Source organism: Parus major, chromosome 12 (genome assembly GCF_001522545.3).
Source record: "Parus major isolate Abel chromosome 12, Parus_major1.1, whole genome shotgun sequence".
Classification (NCBI taxonomy): Eukaryota; Metazoa; Chordata; class Aves; order Passeriformes; family Paridae; genus Parus; species Parus major.
Window position 1 is genome coordinate 17,495,296 of NC_031781.1, and position 14,403 is coordinate 17,509,698.

Consider the following 14,403-nt stretch of genomic DNA (forward strand, 5'->3'; position numbering starts at 1 on the left):
GTTTGTGATTCGTAAGTGGAGTTTCATTGCTGGATTAATGCTGGATGTCCACACCCCAGTGGAGCTGGAACTGCACACTCAAAAGGACAAAACCACTGCTAACTGCAGGGATAATTTGCTCCCTGTTGAAAAGAAACATTTGTATGACTTATGTAAATATCTGTGCCTAAGACAAGCAAGGGAAAAAACATGATAAATTGTAGAAGGGAAGCAATTTTCTTGTTCCATACTGTAAGCTGGCATTTCTTTGGGGATGAACACAGGTTTCTATTGTAACTGGGATGCTGTACATGGAGGAATAATCACTATTTAATCAAGTCTCTTCTTTCAGACTCTTTACAGAGAATGCAAGAAATAAGTGCAATTAAGTTAGCAAGATCTAAGCAACTGCACAAAACACCAGAAAACAAAAGCAGAGTATTTTGGGGGCTACAGGGGGGGAGGAAACAAACTGGTGGAGAAGGGTTTTGGAATCAGAATTGTCTGGAATTATTTGATAGCTCAGTGCAATAAATACAGACTCAAAGTAAAAAAAAAAAAGAAATGTCAGATCACTGATCTGGAAAGGGCTGAACATCCCTCAGGCCAGGTCAGCTGGTCCTAAACCATCCCTGCTGTTCCTAACAAACCACTTCTGCTTCCTGGCTGGATGTTTCACCCCAGACCTCCTGCCCTGCATCCCACCCTGCCAGGGGCACTGAGTGCTTGGTGTCACCACAGCTTCATTTCAGTGAAGAAAGGAGGAGAATTTCTTTCCACCTTGCTCCACGTCTCCTGAAAACTTTCACAGTTAATCCTCCAACTCTCAGACATGTTCAAGGATTTGAAATAATCCTGGTACCAGCTCTCAGTCCCTTTTGGTGATTCTGGGAGCGCTCAGATCTGGGTTTTGCATGAATACCACAGTTAGTGTGGGGGTGTCAATCATCTCCCATCTGCTGACTGCAAGAGGAATTCTCACCTCTTCCAGCCACTGTTCTCAGCACCATGAGCACGTCTGGCATCACCTCCTGCCCCACACCTCAAACCCAAACCTTGCCAGAGTCAGGCAGCGCTGCCTCAGCTTGGCCATCACCTCTGGGTGTAAAGCCACACACAGGACACAGCTGTCAGAACAGCTGGGGCAGGTCAGGCTTTGCGTCTAGAAGGAAAATGTAATCATTCTAATTCTTACAGATAGCTGGGAGAACGACCCATTTTCTCAGCTGCTGAAAGACAAAGCTGCTGTAAGGCTATAAAGATGATTTAAGAGCATGTATCAGTTTAGAAGAGGAAAAATTCTGCAAGCTCAGACAGTTGTAAAATTGCCACTTTATGGCTGTGTCTGCTTGGACTCTGCCAAATTTATGAGGCCACAACACCTATATTATTGAATATAATGTCTAGCTTCTATTACCTTGTCTTTGCAATCAAACCTAATGTTTAACATCACAGCCCTTCAATAATGACACTCGGTATCAATTAAAAACAGTAAAACCAGCTCCTTTCAGCTATTACTTGAGGCTCAAGAGCAATTAGTCAAAGACTGAAGATGCAGAATGAGAGATGAAATATACTTGCAACTTTTGGTCCACCAAAAATCCATATATCCACTTTTCTCACCCCCTCAGTGCAGCAGTGGTTTAAATTACAGAGCATCATTCTATCCCACCACAGAATGTCTTGATTGCAAGAACACAGGCAGACACCAGCACTGTTAAAGACAATCAACACCTCTCTGCAATCCTCTGCTCACAGGGAAAACTGCATTCACCGAGGCTCAGCAATTGTGAAATTGGGCAGAATGTAACTCCAGAAGATAGTCCCTTAATTACAGGAAATCCCATAAAAATCAGACACATTAAGTGCACAGAAATTACGAGGAACTAGAAAGGCATTTCAAGATAAATGTAAATCCCCTTAAATACTTCCCTCCTCCCTCCTTTTTGGTTTCTTCCTCCCTGTGTTGACTTCAGAACTGAGATTTTGTTATTATTCTGATTTTTAGCACGTCCAAGCAGCCCCGAGGGTCGCCCTTACCTCCTGCCCGGGGCGGGGTCCCACAGAGCAGCACGACGCCCTGGCCTTCCCGCACCGACACCGCGCTCCTCATCTTCGTCCTGGAGCTCTCCCCATCTGCCAGGGAAACAGAAGTGAGCAGGGTATCAAGGAAGCTGAAAACAGATCAGCAGACATTCTGAAGATTGACATTCTGAAATGCTGACCTCCCGTGTCCCGGTCTGCAAGAGAACCCGGCAGCTCCAGCGCAGCAGCTGCGGAGGGAGAGGCTGCTCGGCACGAGGGAGGATGGCAGAGTCAGGGCTGAAAGGAACTAATCTGCAGCCTGATAATTGAACAGATCCTCTGGCTAATTTTGTTCTTATGCCTGGCTTCTGCTACCCTGACTTTGATAACCAAAAAAGGAGCCAATGACTTAAAAATAGGCCCTCAAGCCACCGTTTCTTCGGCAATGAAGGCTGTGATGAACACAGCATCAAGATCCCACTAAACTCCTGTGTCCAGTGTAAAATAACATTAATAACAGCTATTCAGAAAAGAGATATGGATCTTTCCCAAGAGAAAGGAACCTCCTGGACCATATTCCTGCAGGAGAATCCCCTGGAGCATCACTAAGCCAGAGCTCTGCACCTCGGTGTGCTGACCCAGGGCTCTGCTCTGACCTGCCTCACGTCTCTGGGATTATTTTAGACCACAGAACATCCTGAGGTGGAAGAGATCCAAAAAGATTATTGAGTCCATCTCCTTCTCCAGGACACTCCAAAAATCACACATAGCATTGTAGGGGGGGATGCAAACACTTCAGTTTCCATAAATGTAAATATTTTACCATAAATTTATATTGGCTTTCCCTCTACCTGGTGAGTCGAGACCCAAGAAAGTTGGGCCTCATCACACCCTTAAACTAAGCTAAATACAGCATGTAATACAAACCAAGATCGAAGTCCTGCACTAACAAAGCCTTTTCCATAAATAATCCATGTAATTTTCCATACAGAAAACAGTTTAAAAAAATTGTTTATAACCCTGTACAGGATGCTAAACTAGCACAGTCTTTAAATAAGGCTGTCTTTATAACCAAGCATAATAGGAGCAGTGAGTTGACCAACAGTAGCTATTTCCCCAAAATACAGCATTTTTTATTACTGCAAAGCAACAGCTGTTGCAGTGAGAACACTGAATAAGAGCGATTAGAATTTCAATGCTTCCTTTAAAAAATGCTGCAGTAGGAGAGTGTTGTACAATCCTTTGTTAGTGCACATAAAGTTCACAGGAATGTTTCTCAGAAGGGCTGTTTTCAGCTTTCCAAGTGAATTTCCACGCAGGTATCCTCAGAATAAAGTCAGATCCTTTTGCTGGCTATGATGTAGAAGTCACATACAACCCCAGCCAAACTGATTTCACTCAGGGGTCAAAACAGCACAGCCTTAAATTATTATTTCAGGCCTTTGAAGCATCTTTCCCCCATAACATTATACACTCATCAGCTGCCCCAACAGCATTCCCCAGAGCCATGGAAGGAAAAACCAGGAGCTGACAGCACCTCAGAGAACACACAGTGCTCTGTTTCAGCATGAATCACACCAAAAGAAGCAGTACTTTACATATAAAACTCATTTAGACCACATTTTGCCCTCTTACATCACAACCAACACAAGTCTTAAACCTTAAATAAAACCATTTCCATAACTGAAACAGGTTCTTAAGCCCAGGTGTTCATTTATTGCAACCACAGACCTTCAGAACCTTCCTTGCCTTTGTGCTGTCCAGCACATGGTACGGGCAGGATGGGACTGGCTGGGATGTGGGACATGCTGGAGGATTGGGAAGGCAATCATCCCAGAGAGAACCCACCACAGCTCTGCAGTGTGAGCTGCTCCAGTGATGTAAAAATTGCAATTATTAATCCCTGGCTGCAGGTGAAGAGTGTTGTCACAGAAAACCAGTTTTTGGGGAAACAAGAAGCAGTGCATATCCATCCAAAAGCGGGTAACATGAGCCACGCTACCATAAAATAATAATTTCCTACAAATTAGCAGGAAACTCCCCATCCTGCCTTCTGGAGCAGCTCAACTACCAGACTCATCACACAGCTGCCAAAACACCATCACTTAATTCCTCTACAAACTTCTGAATTCTCTTGTCTGGCTTTGAAAGTGATGAAAAATCAACATGCAAAACAGGAGCAGGGTTCTTTATTAGCATTACACAGTCAAGTCCCAACCTCTGACCTTGGAGAGCGCTGGCTGCTTCCAAACACGACGCTGGGCTGATTTTCAGTGCTCCTGCAGCAGATTCAGGGGACTGAAGGTCAAATCCAGGCATGTTTGGAGGCATATCAAGAGAGATTGTTTATCCTTCAGCTTTGTTAGGTTTTTGTTTAATTTTTTAATAAAGCCACTATCCCAAGCACAATGACATCAGGGAGGAGAGCTGTGTATCTTCTAACAAAACTTATTATTACATGAACTCGTTGGGAAGGGACATTAAGTCCTCAGGGTAAATAAAATACCTTTAACAGGTGGACTAATATTGGCAAAGCTTGTTTATTTGTACAGATTGAATTGTATCCCTGAAATCAGAGGCTCTTTTCCTGCTGAAATGTCTCAGCAGATAAGATATAACTGGAAACAAAGTACAGAGATTGGGACAGAAGATGGTTTTGAGGAGTGGTGAATCAGAACAGGACTCGCTTTTCAGCACCCATGTGATGACAATATCCCATTCTCCAGTGAAAGAAAAGGCCAGAAACACACAAAGCATTTCTGCATTTTATCTGCTGGACTAAAGATGGATTTATTCACCAGCAGATTTTTGAAACTCTCTCAAACTGGCCACCAAACTGAAGTGCTTTCATTAGTTTCTCTTGCCTTAATCCTTTCACTTCTTCCTTGCATTTATTACACCTTGCTTTGAAATCCCCTTTCCTCTGAAATGAAACTATTAATGGACAAAATTAACAGTTCAATTATTTAACCCTACTGGGCAAAGGCTCTAATCCTGCCACTGAAAATATTTTGGTAAAAATTTAACAAAAATCCTGACTACAAGGGGGAAAAAATGCAACATAAAAACCAAGCTAGAACTGTAATTTGCAAATTAAATGCTTTTATTGCCTGTTTATAGTTTGCCATATAGAAGGAAGTTTGAAATTAGCAACTGAGGCAGACTCCTGAAAAAGCATTTTCTTCTCCTTTCCCCATGTATTTGCCTCATTGCTTTAGTACCAAGTCCATAAAGTTGTATCAACTGAAATACACACGGCCATTGCAATAAAACAGAGAAAAAAAAAACACAATTCAGCCTTGTTGAAAAGTCTTTGATTCTGCCCAAACTGAGAACAACAAAACTAATTCCTGCCCTTACAAAAAGGATGTGAAATCTGCATATTCCACTGGGTTCTCTCCTGATTAAAAAGCCAAGTTTTCAGTCTCAAGCACTGAGACTTAAAAGTTGCTGAGAAAGATTCCAGAACGTGGAGTGACAGTAAAATATCAAACCTGTAACAGCTGCATCTCAACACTCCTGTGATACCCAGGACAATTAAAAGACACGGATTTGTGGATTCATCAGGGGAAAACACGACCTGAAGCTTCTCTGGAAGGTAAACGAGACTGAAAACAGAGACATTTTTATTAAAGAATAAATCAGGACTCATCTGCAGAGCGTGCTGACCACGTTCCCCACCAGCACCTCCCAGATGTTTCTGGTTTCTTTCATCAAGAAGGGAAGCAAAGGAAAGGGGCAAGATCACATCAAATACCACAGCCACGCTTTGAAAAGACACAGAACATCATGCTATGAAAAATTCAGAGCATTTCTGATGACAAAGCTGCTCCACACACACAACTGCTGGCGTGTGGCAATGCTGAGTTATGTCGTATTTTGTCAAGAAACCTGTGTGATATTTCACCCCCAGACACCAGTTCTGTACACAGGACCTTTGTAAGATTTGCAGACACTGCTAGAACTTGCACCAAATCCTATTTATTTTTTTTTAAGTAATACACAGAGCACATTCACTGTGAGAGGGGTGGATTCAATTTTCTGGTTTTTTTTCCTAAATTCCAGTTTCCAACTCCAAGTCCAGCAACACCCAAGCATCTCATCACACTTCTATCAATTGCTCTTTATTGTCAACACATGTTTATTAGCAATTCTACCATGTTTTGAAAACTGCAGAACAAGGATTCAAGCTCTACAAACATAATTGTCCCTTAATAGCCATGAAAATATTTATTGTATTGCTGCATCAGACCCACTGTAATTCAAAGGAGCAGAACTCGTTAAATATACTTTAGGTGTAATTCTGTATTGGTAGGATGTTCAAGTGCCTAAATGAGTCAGACAACCAAATCTAAGCTGTTTTCTTGAGTGGGTAATTCTGAAGTGGAGACTCTGTTTGATGTCAGCCCATAATGAAGCACTAATTCACAGCCCACTCGCCCTGGTAGAAGTCACATTATTAAAAAAGATCGGAAATTCCACTCTCTCAGCTCTTGAGGGCAAATAACAGCCTCAGCACGTTGTAATAGCTATGTTGGTAATGAGAACTGCTGGAGAAAACAGAGTAACACCAATTTGTTTCCTTAAAAAGAAAAAACAAACACAAACAACAACAAAACCCAACAACCTTCACCAGGTTGTTCAGCCCCAAACTCACCTGTGGGCATGAACAAACCCTCTTCCCCACCACCCTACACCCCAAAACTGGCTATACCAAGGTCATGAATTATGTATTTCTTTAGACAGGCATCCAAAACTCAACACACACTTTGCATAATTAATTTCCACCAGGATATTTGGGATACACAGCCTGTTAACCCCAGCACACTGCCTTGAGAAACATCACAGCAGGGCTGCATGTGAGCCAGGGGAAAACCTTCTGCTGCCTTCCCAGGGCCTGGATGGAGCCTGGGAGAATCCCACTGAGGTTGAAGGGAGGGATGAGACCAAAAATTATCTCTGTAATCCATTTCTGCTGGGCAGAGAGAGAGGATAAAAATATTAACAGTGCAGGAGCGAACATTACTCAAAGCAGGCAAGGTGGGGGTGATTTGTCACTTGAGGAGAGATCCAGAGGCTGCTGGGGAAGCATCTCCAGGGTTTCATTTGGCCAGGCTTGGTGCTACAGGGAAATCACAGAATTCCACACAAACCTCTACAAAATCCCTCTCTGCTGTTCCACGTGGCTGAACTTGTGTTTTATGCTCAGAAAGCTCCACGACAGGGCGAGCAAAACAGCCTCCCACCCTTCAAAGGATCATTTTACACCCAAAATGCTACTCAGACAACTTCTGAGTTTAAAATATCACCCTCATCTCTGCTCACATCAGTCCCACCAGCAGAGCCCATCTGAGTGCTGCTGCATTCACAGAAATATTGCCAATAAAATGCAGCAAACCTCAGTGCAGGACAGACCCTGCAGGTTGTTTCCATCCCACAAAATGCTGAATATCTCACAGGTGAGTCCTGCTGGGATGAACAGGCTGCTGGAGCCAGGTGCAGTGAACAACCAGCCAACAGCTGCCAAAAACCCCTTACAAATATCTGAAACTCTTCCCATTCCCCTGAATCAACTTGAGGTGCAGGAAACACGAGAGAAAAAAAAAAAAATGCTCTTACACCAATTAAATATAATTGGTGAGAACAACTCAGAAGTCTGTATTATATAAACACAAATAGGAAAAGCTAGAAAATAAATTGGCACAGATGTATCAGTGTGGTGAACAGGAGATGCCAGCGTGGGAAGAGGTAGAAGAGCTTGCAATAATGAGGGGAAAGATGGACAGAGGGATGAGGTGACTTTTGGGCTCTGAAGAACTGAAGAAGGGACCAGAGACAGCAGAGATAAAAAAAAGGCAGTAAAGGAATATTAATAGCATAAAGGGTTGAGTCAACATCCGAGAAGCAGGGAGGTTTGTTTTTTTTTTTTAAACACACTTTGCACTGGCAAAAATGCACTGAAAGAACTGGAAAAAAAACCAAACCAAGCCCTAACAGTGTTACTGGGGAAAATGCATGTTTTGAAAGAAAAATGTTCTCCAATAGGTATTTCCAAAAATATGCCTTTCATAAATTCGTATTATACGGGAATTACCACTCAACTCCAGGCAAACACAGCACTGAACAAAGCAATTCAGGCAATTTGAGAAATATCTCAGGAGGCAAGGATGTTTGCTCAAGGAAATTATCCTACAGTCGACTTCTCGGATGCAACACAGATTTTTCCTCTAACACTTTCCCAAAACAAGCCCTAAGAACATCCTGACAGTCTACAAAGCACCAGCCCTCGTAACCACAAAGCAGGTTTAGTGCTGAGGAACACCAGGCTATTCACATTTTAATAGTTAAACAGATGGTTAAAGCCCTGCCAGATCTAGCTCTAATTATCTGAAGGTTTGTTTATTTATTAAATATGCAGCAGTGTTCCCAAAAAGCCTTTCCTCAATAAATAAAACCATCCTACAACAGCTCAGCTTTACAGCACTGGGAACATGCTGATGATGGTGGGATTTATTTATTTTTTTTCCTGCCACTGACTTCAGTCCTTGATGTTTGCAGAGATTCCACCTTTCCACAGAGAAATGGACAGATTCTGCCCCAAGTATTACAAAGTATTTCATCACCTGAAGGGATATTTGGGATATGGGCAACCAGGATCTGTCATTTCCTCACCTCACAAGGTATGGAGCATCTGGCTCAGATCCCAGCTTTGACTGGGGCCAGGTGGGCCAGCACAGATGTGACAGTGACCAAGAACAGACACTGCAGATGGAGAAGTGTCCTGCCCACAGATGTCTCACCCCAGCTGCTCTCCACACCTCCAAACCAACAACTCGTGAGTCAGCAGAAAAATCCAATGCTCACAGGCCTTCCCAAGAGTTGTGTTCTCATCAAAATGTGTGGCTGAGCAAAATAATATGGAATATTCTGTTGTATGTGCAATGAAACAAATCATCTCCCCATCCATCAGCTACAACAGCGAAATAATGTGCCAAGAATTAAGATCCAACCTTAACCCATTACCTACCCTGGCAGAATCACCAGTTCTGCCATTTTCTGTTCCAAAATCAGCTGGGTTTTCTTTCCAGTTCCAGCAGCTGTTCAGGATTTTTAACTGGACATGTTAAAGGCTAGTGGACTTTTATTTTTTGTATTTATTTTCATAATTCTCCTGTTTACTGGTTCTCAATCTCAGGTATGTTGTGCTTCAACTCTTTAATAAAAGAAACACAAGGGAACCTGGAGAAGGTGACTATTTCTACAAAGTGAATTCAATAACCCACTTGAAGTAAGCTGTAGAGAGAATAAGGTGCAAGGATAGATTCATACTGTAACAAAATAATATTTACAGAGGAATTCAGGAGAAATTAAAACTTAATTCTATTATTGAAGATGAAAAAGACTGAGGCAGAGGAACAGAAGTAATTTTCTGAGCCCATTTGCCTGCCTGGCTCATGCAGAGGAAGAAGAGTTATTTCACTGTATTAACTATTCACATCACAATTTGAAGGAAGAGGTGGGCGAATTTTCACGTTTGACAAATAAAGTACCTCAGACTCAGTATCCTGAATACAGCATTTGGGACTGACATTAATTGCTCCTGTGAAGTTCAAACCTACCATTTCTGAATCAGGGATACAATGTGCTCTTCCCTGGGCTCCCCTCCAAGCCCTGCAGGATCTGAGCGAGCACCAAGATGTCACCACAGCATAAAACAGGTTCTGGAAAATTGCTGCAAACATTTCTGACTATAAATCTCTGGGGTTACTCCCTGGGATTAGACTACATTAACAGGCTCAGAAGGACAGCACAGATAAGAAAAATGATCTATTTCTATCCCAGCACCGTACAGCAACGCTGAAGTTGTAGCTTAATGGATGTTCAGGAGCACATCAAAGCAAAGCAGAAGGGATTTTGTTCACTTCCTTCACAGCAGCAAAAAGTGGCCAAAGCAGACGGGCTGGAGTTATTTCCTTACAGACTTCAGGGAACAGGAATGCAGGGAAAGGCATTTCTTACCCTGATGTCATTTGCAGCTGACAAGCAAAACAGGTATTTTCTGTGGCAGATAAGGCAGAAAAATGGAAAGAAACCCCGTGTTACTGTGATGTGGACAGTAGAGATATTTAAAACAATAATAATTTGCCAGATTCACATAAAAATGAAAAAATGAAAATTAGAACTTTATCTCCAGGAGACAGACCATGGAAGGGTCCACGAGGCAGAATCATTTCTTCAGTGCTGAAGATGAAAGCCAAATGAAGAAGTTTCCCAATGAAGTCACATCTCCAACCTGTGCACAAGCACGAGCTGTTAATTAATTATTTAATGAAAAGCAGAAAACCACTGCATAACCTAATTCAGCATTGTGAAAACCTATTACTCTCTAGTCCCTAATAAAATCAAAAGAACACACTGACGCTGCAAACTCAATTATTTGGAGGCAGGAAAAAAAAAACAAAACCAGAATTAAGGTTGCCTAAGACCACAAACATTGGCAGAGGAACAAACCAAAAGCCCCATCAGTGAGATTTCAGCACCCAGGGCTGATGGTTCAGAGCTTCCTGCTATTAAAGCAGCCACTATCCTGTCTTACCTGGAACCCTGGAAGTGCTGCTGAGTGTGTTTAATCAGTTTTCAAGAGGCTGAGTGCTCAGTGGAAGGTGTGAAGTTATCCTGTGCTGGCTCTGTGCTCCTGTGGGGATGTTTGGGCAAACCACAGGAGCAGTGGTCACTTGTAGCTGCTCCAGCACACAGGGCTGGACCTGTGGCTGCTGTTCTGCAGCTGTGTCAACAACCTTCTCACACCTCTACATCCCATCAGCAGCTCCCAGCAGGCAGCAAGGGCTGCTCGGTGCAGGGTGCGGGATCCAGGAGCGGCTCCCTGCAGGATGCTCCTGCCTGCCTGCCCGTCACAAGGTCACACCACTGGATCCTGGTGGCATCTCTGAGGCAGGACAGACCCAAAGGCCACAGCCAGACAAACTCAAGTCAGGGTGACAACCCCAGGTCAGTTCCTGCGGGGTGGGGAAGGGCTAACACGAGGCTCAGGCGGTAAAAGTGTGTTGTGATGCTTGTGAGACCATCACAGACACAGCACAGGGAGACACCAATAACCCCTGGCACAGCCCATGTGCTCCAAGAACTGCCTGACATCCCACCAGAGGGATGGAGGCTCCTGCCAGTGACAAGCCCAGGCTGATCAGCCCAACCAGGGTGACAAATTCTTGTAATCAAGCCCAAATTCCACTTGCTCTGCCACACATCCACTCCTGCCCCTCACAGCCCCTCTAAAATCACAGCAGGACTTTTCAGGACACTTTTCAGGACATGTGCTAGAGCTTCAGCCTGCTTACAAAACCTCTCTTTCAATATTAATCATTGCTCTGACCCAGATGTAATAGAGACACGTTTAAAACCCAATCAGTGTAATCCCCACGCAGATAACAAATCCCATGGTTTGCATTATGAAGGCAGGAGCGATAATCATTACACAATTAAACAAAGGGCTAAATAGATGACAAAACTGCATTTGGCCTGGCTCACACTGAACTGAGATCTGCAGTGTCTGGAGGAAGAGCAGGAGACCCTTACAAACATGACTTGGAATAAATTAAATTCATTACACAAAGCATTTGTGGTAAGAACTCAGTAGCTTGACCTGCTCGTTCACCCTCTGCAGTGACAGATCGATGGCACAGGGGCGTGTGGCACACCAGGACTGGCTGTGCCCACGTGTCTGCCCTTCAGCTGGGGCACTTCCCAGCTTCCCAGCCCCTTCCCAGCCCCTTCCCAGCCCCTTCCCAGCCTCTGGGATCTGTGAAACCAATCCCACCCTCGCCACGGAGTCAGGAAATAACCAGAGTCTGGAAGGATGCTCAGGTCCCACACGTTTAGAGACAAAGCTCAGACCTGCAACCACAAGACAAGTTGATTTTTTAATTATTTTTTTTTTTTTTTCCACTAAAGGAGGATTTATTATGAGGCAAAAAGTTCTCTTGAAGAAATAAGACAGGAATTCCATGAGTCCCCATCAGGAAAGATAGGAGAAAAATAAGGGATGGATAAAATGCAATTGGCTTAAAGAGATGCTGAAGTTACTTTTAAATGAAAGTAAAAAAGAGATGCACAAAAAGATGAAAAAGTAAGAGCAGCATGTGTTATTAAGAGCTGAAGTTTTGAAATACTTAGGAGAAAAATGCTACATCTTGCAAACCAAAGCAGCGTAAAAATTCTTCTGAAAAGAACCTGAAATAAAATCAGAAAGAGTGATGTAGAAAGAAATCAGAGGTTCAAAACCAGCTGAATACAAAGGAGTGTTAACAACAGATAAGGAAATGCAAAATACCACTGTTAATCTCAGATTATTAAAAATCAAAAGCACGGTATCACACACTCATTTGATACCCAGGGAAGCCTCTGGCAAATCACACACGAGTTCAGCCAGCAGAGGAGAAGCTGTGGCAGTGCAGAACCAGCCCCTACACCCAACAAATCACTGGCTCAATTTGATTTTTTAACTTAATTAGCGGGTAAAATAGCAGTGTGTACAATAGAGGCAATCAATGAGATTCCAAGTCATTAGATGTGACAACGACAGTAGGTTCATCCAGGGAAGCAGCACTCAGGGCAGGATTCCTGCTGGGGCTGGAATTGCCATCCCCAGGCTCATTTCTGACCCTCCTCTCCCAGCTCTGGCTCCCCAAATCAGGAATCACCGTGACCACAGCCTGCAAAGCACTGACACTGCAGCAAGCTGGGGGTTTTCTGGAAGGGAACCACTTGTGAATGACAAAACACTGCTTCAGCTTCAGGCTTAAGTGATTCCCACAAGTCATTAATATTTAAACCTGCCTTAGCTTGTTTTGGGTAAAGAGGTTTTGACTCGGTTACTTCTATTTCAGGAAAACATCTGTATAACATTTTTATAAAAAGCTGTAGAAATAGAAAGTGCTAAGGAAACAAATGAAGGCATTTGAAACATAAGTGGTAAAGAGAGCTTCTACCCAGCTGGTGAGTTCATCTTCCCAGTCTGCTCCATCCCCCAAAAGCCAGTCCAAACAGATTATCCAGGAGCACTCTATTTTTTTGCTCTTCTTGCAGCAAGAGAGCAAAAAGAAAATGCAGGGATCATCTGAGCACATTAACCTCCCTGGAAGAGAAGGGAATGAGACAAGATCTTTAGAGAATTGCATTCTGTCTGCCTCTGCAGTAATGGCATTACACTTGAATGAAAGCAAAATTATGTGGAAGACTGTTAGTTTACTGAGGGGTCAAAGAGATGACAGCTGTGGCAGGAGGAGGCAAACCTTTAATATGCCATGATGGACCAATGTGCACATCCTTCAGTGGGTGAATAAATGTGGCTGAACAAGGGATTACACCTGAGCAAGCAACGGCATAGATTAACAAATTCAGCATCGGAACATTCAACAACAGAGGCTGCAAGAGTGAAAAAAAAACAACTCCTGAGAAATACCTGAGTTCTGCTACTCCATTTATAGAAACAAATACAATCCCAGTGCTGCTGAGGAGAGTTTAATAGATTGAGACATGTACATAAGGAGAAAACCCCCAAAACACAGGGGGACCTCGAATCTTTTTGCTGGTATCTGAGCAGAATGGTTCTGTGACAGATGCTCCATGTGCAGCCTGATCCCCAGCCTAAGCCAAACTGCTCCTTGCAGGGTGATGTAATCCTCAGAAATACATCATTAACTGCAATTTAATAAAAAGTCATGGGCTGAAAAAATACCGTTTAATAAAAAAAAAAAGAGAGAAGATGTCTCGCTGCACAGGGCTGAGAGAGGCAATAACAGGAAAATAAAATCAGGTACTGCATCTCTTCTCATAAGTACAGAGAATTTCCTTGGTTATTAAATGAGACTCCCCACAAGTCCCAGCCTGTGCTCTCTGTAACTACTCAGTGCCACAGTGGATGAGAAACAAGACATAAATACATAATCAATACAAGAATAAAGACACAAGCAATGCGGTGTAATGGGAGCAGCTCTCCACCTTCCATTGCTCCGGTTTTAAGATGCCTACTTGGCTTTGCAATGAACATCAGAAAGCAAAATACACAGGTTGGCAGCAAACTGGAGCTCTGAAAAAGTATATTTAAAGTAAGGTGATACCCAGTGAAGGCATTAAAATTGTTATTTGCAATCTGCCTGCATTTATTGGGCTGCAGCCAAGGGTTAGTTCAGTCAAACTTTACTGTGAATTTCTTATAAATTCACTGAATGTCAGAGTAATTCTGTACAGACACCTGGGCTTGTTATAGAATGACAAGCACATAGAATGGTTGGGAAAGACCTCCAAGATCCTCGAGTTCAGCCATTCCCCAGCACAGCCAAGTCCCACTGAACCACATCCCAAATCCCCTCTACACATCTC

At 43.2% G+C, this 14,403-nt stretch overlaps 1 protein-coding gene across 1 annotated transcript in view; it reads right to left on the minus strand.

Moving 5' to 3' along the window:
• Window positions 1-14,403, minus strand: part of LOC107210404 (contactin-3) — a 92,850-nt gene that overhangs the window by 44,643 nt on the left and 33,804 nt on the right. The window contains exon 3 of the mRNA XM_015641192.1: window positions 2,020-2,115. Within this exon, the coding sequence (XP_015496678.1) occupies window positions 2,020-2,115 (96 nt within the window). The remainder of the gene's footprint in view (window positions 1-2,019; window positions 2,116-14,403) is intronic.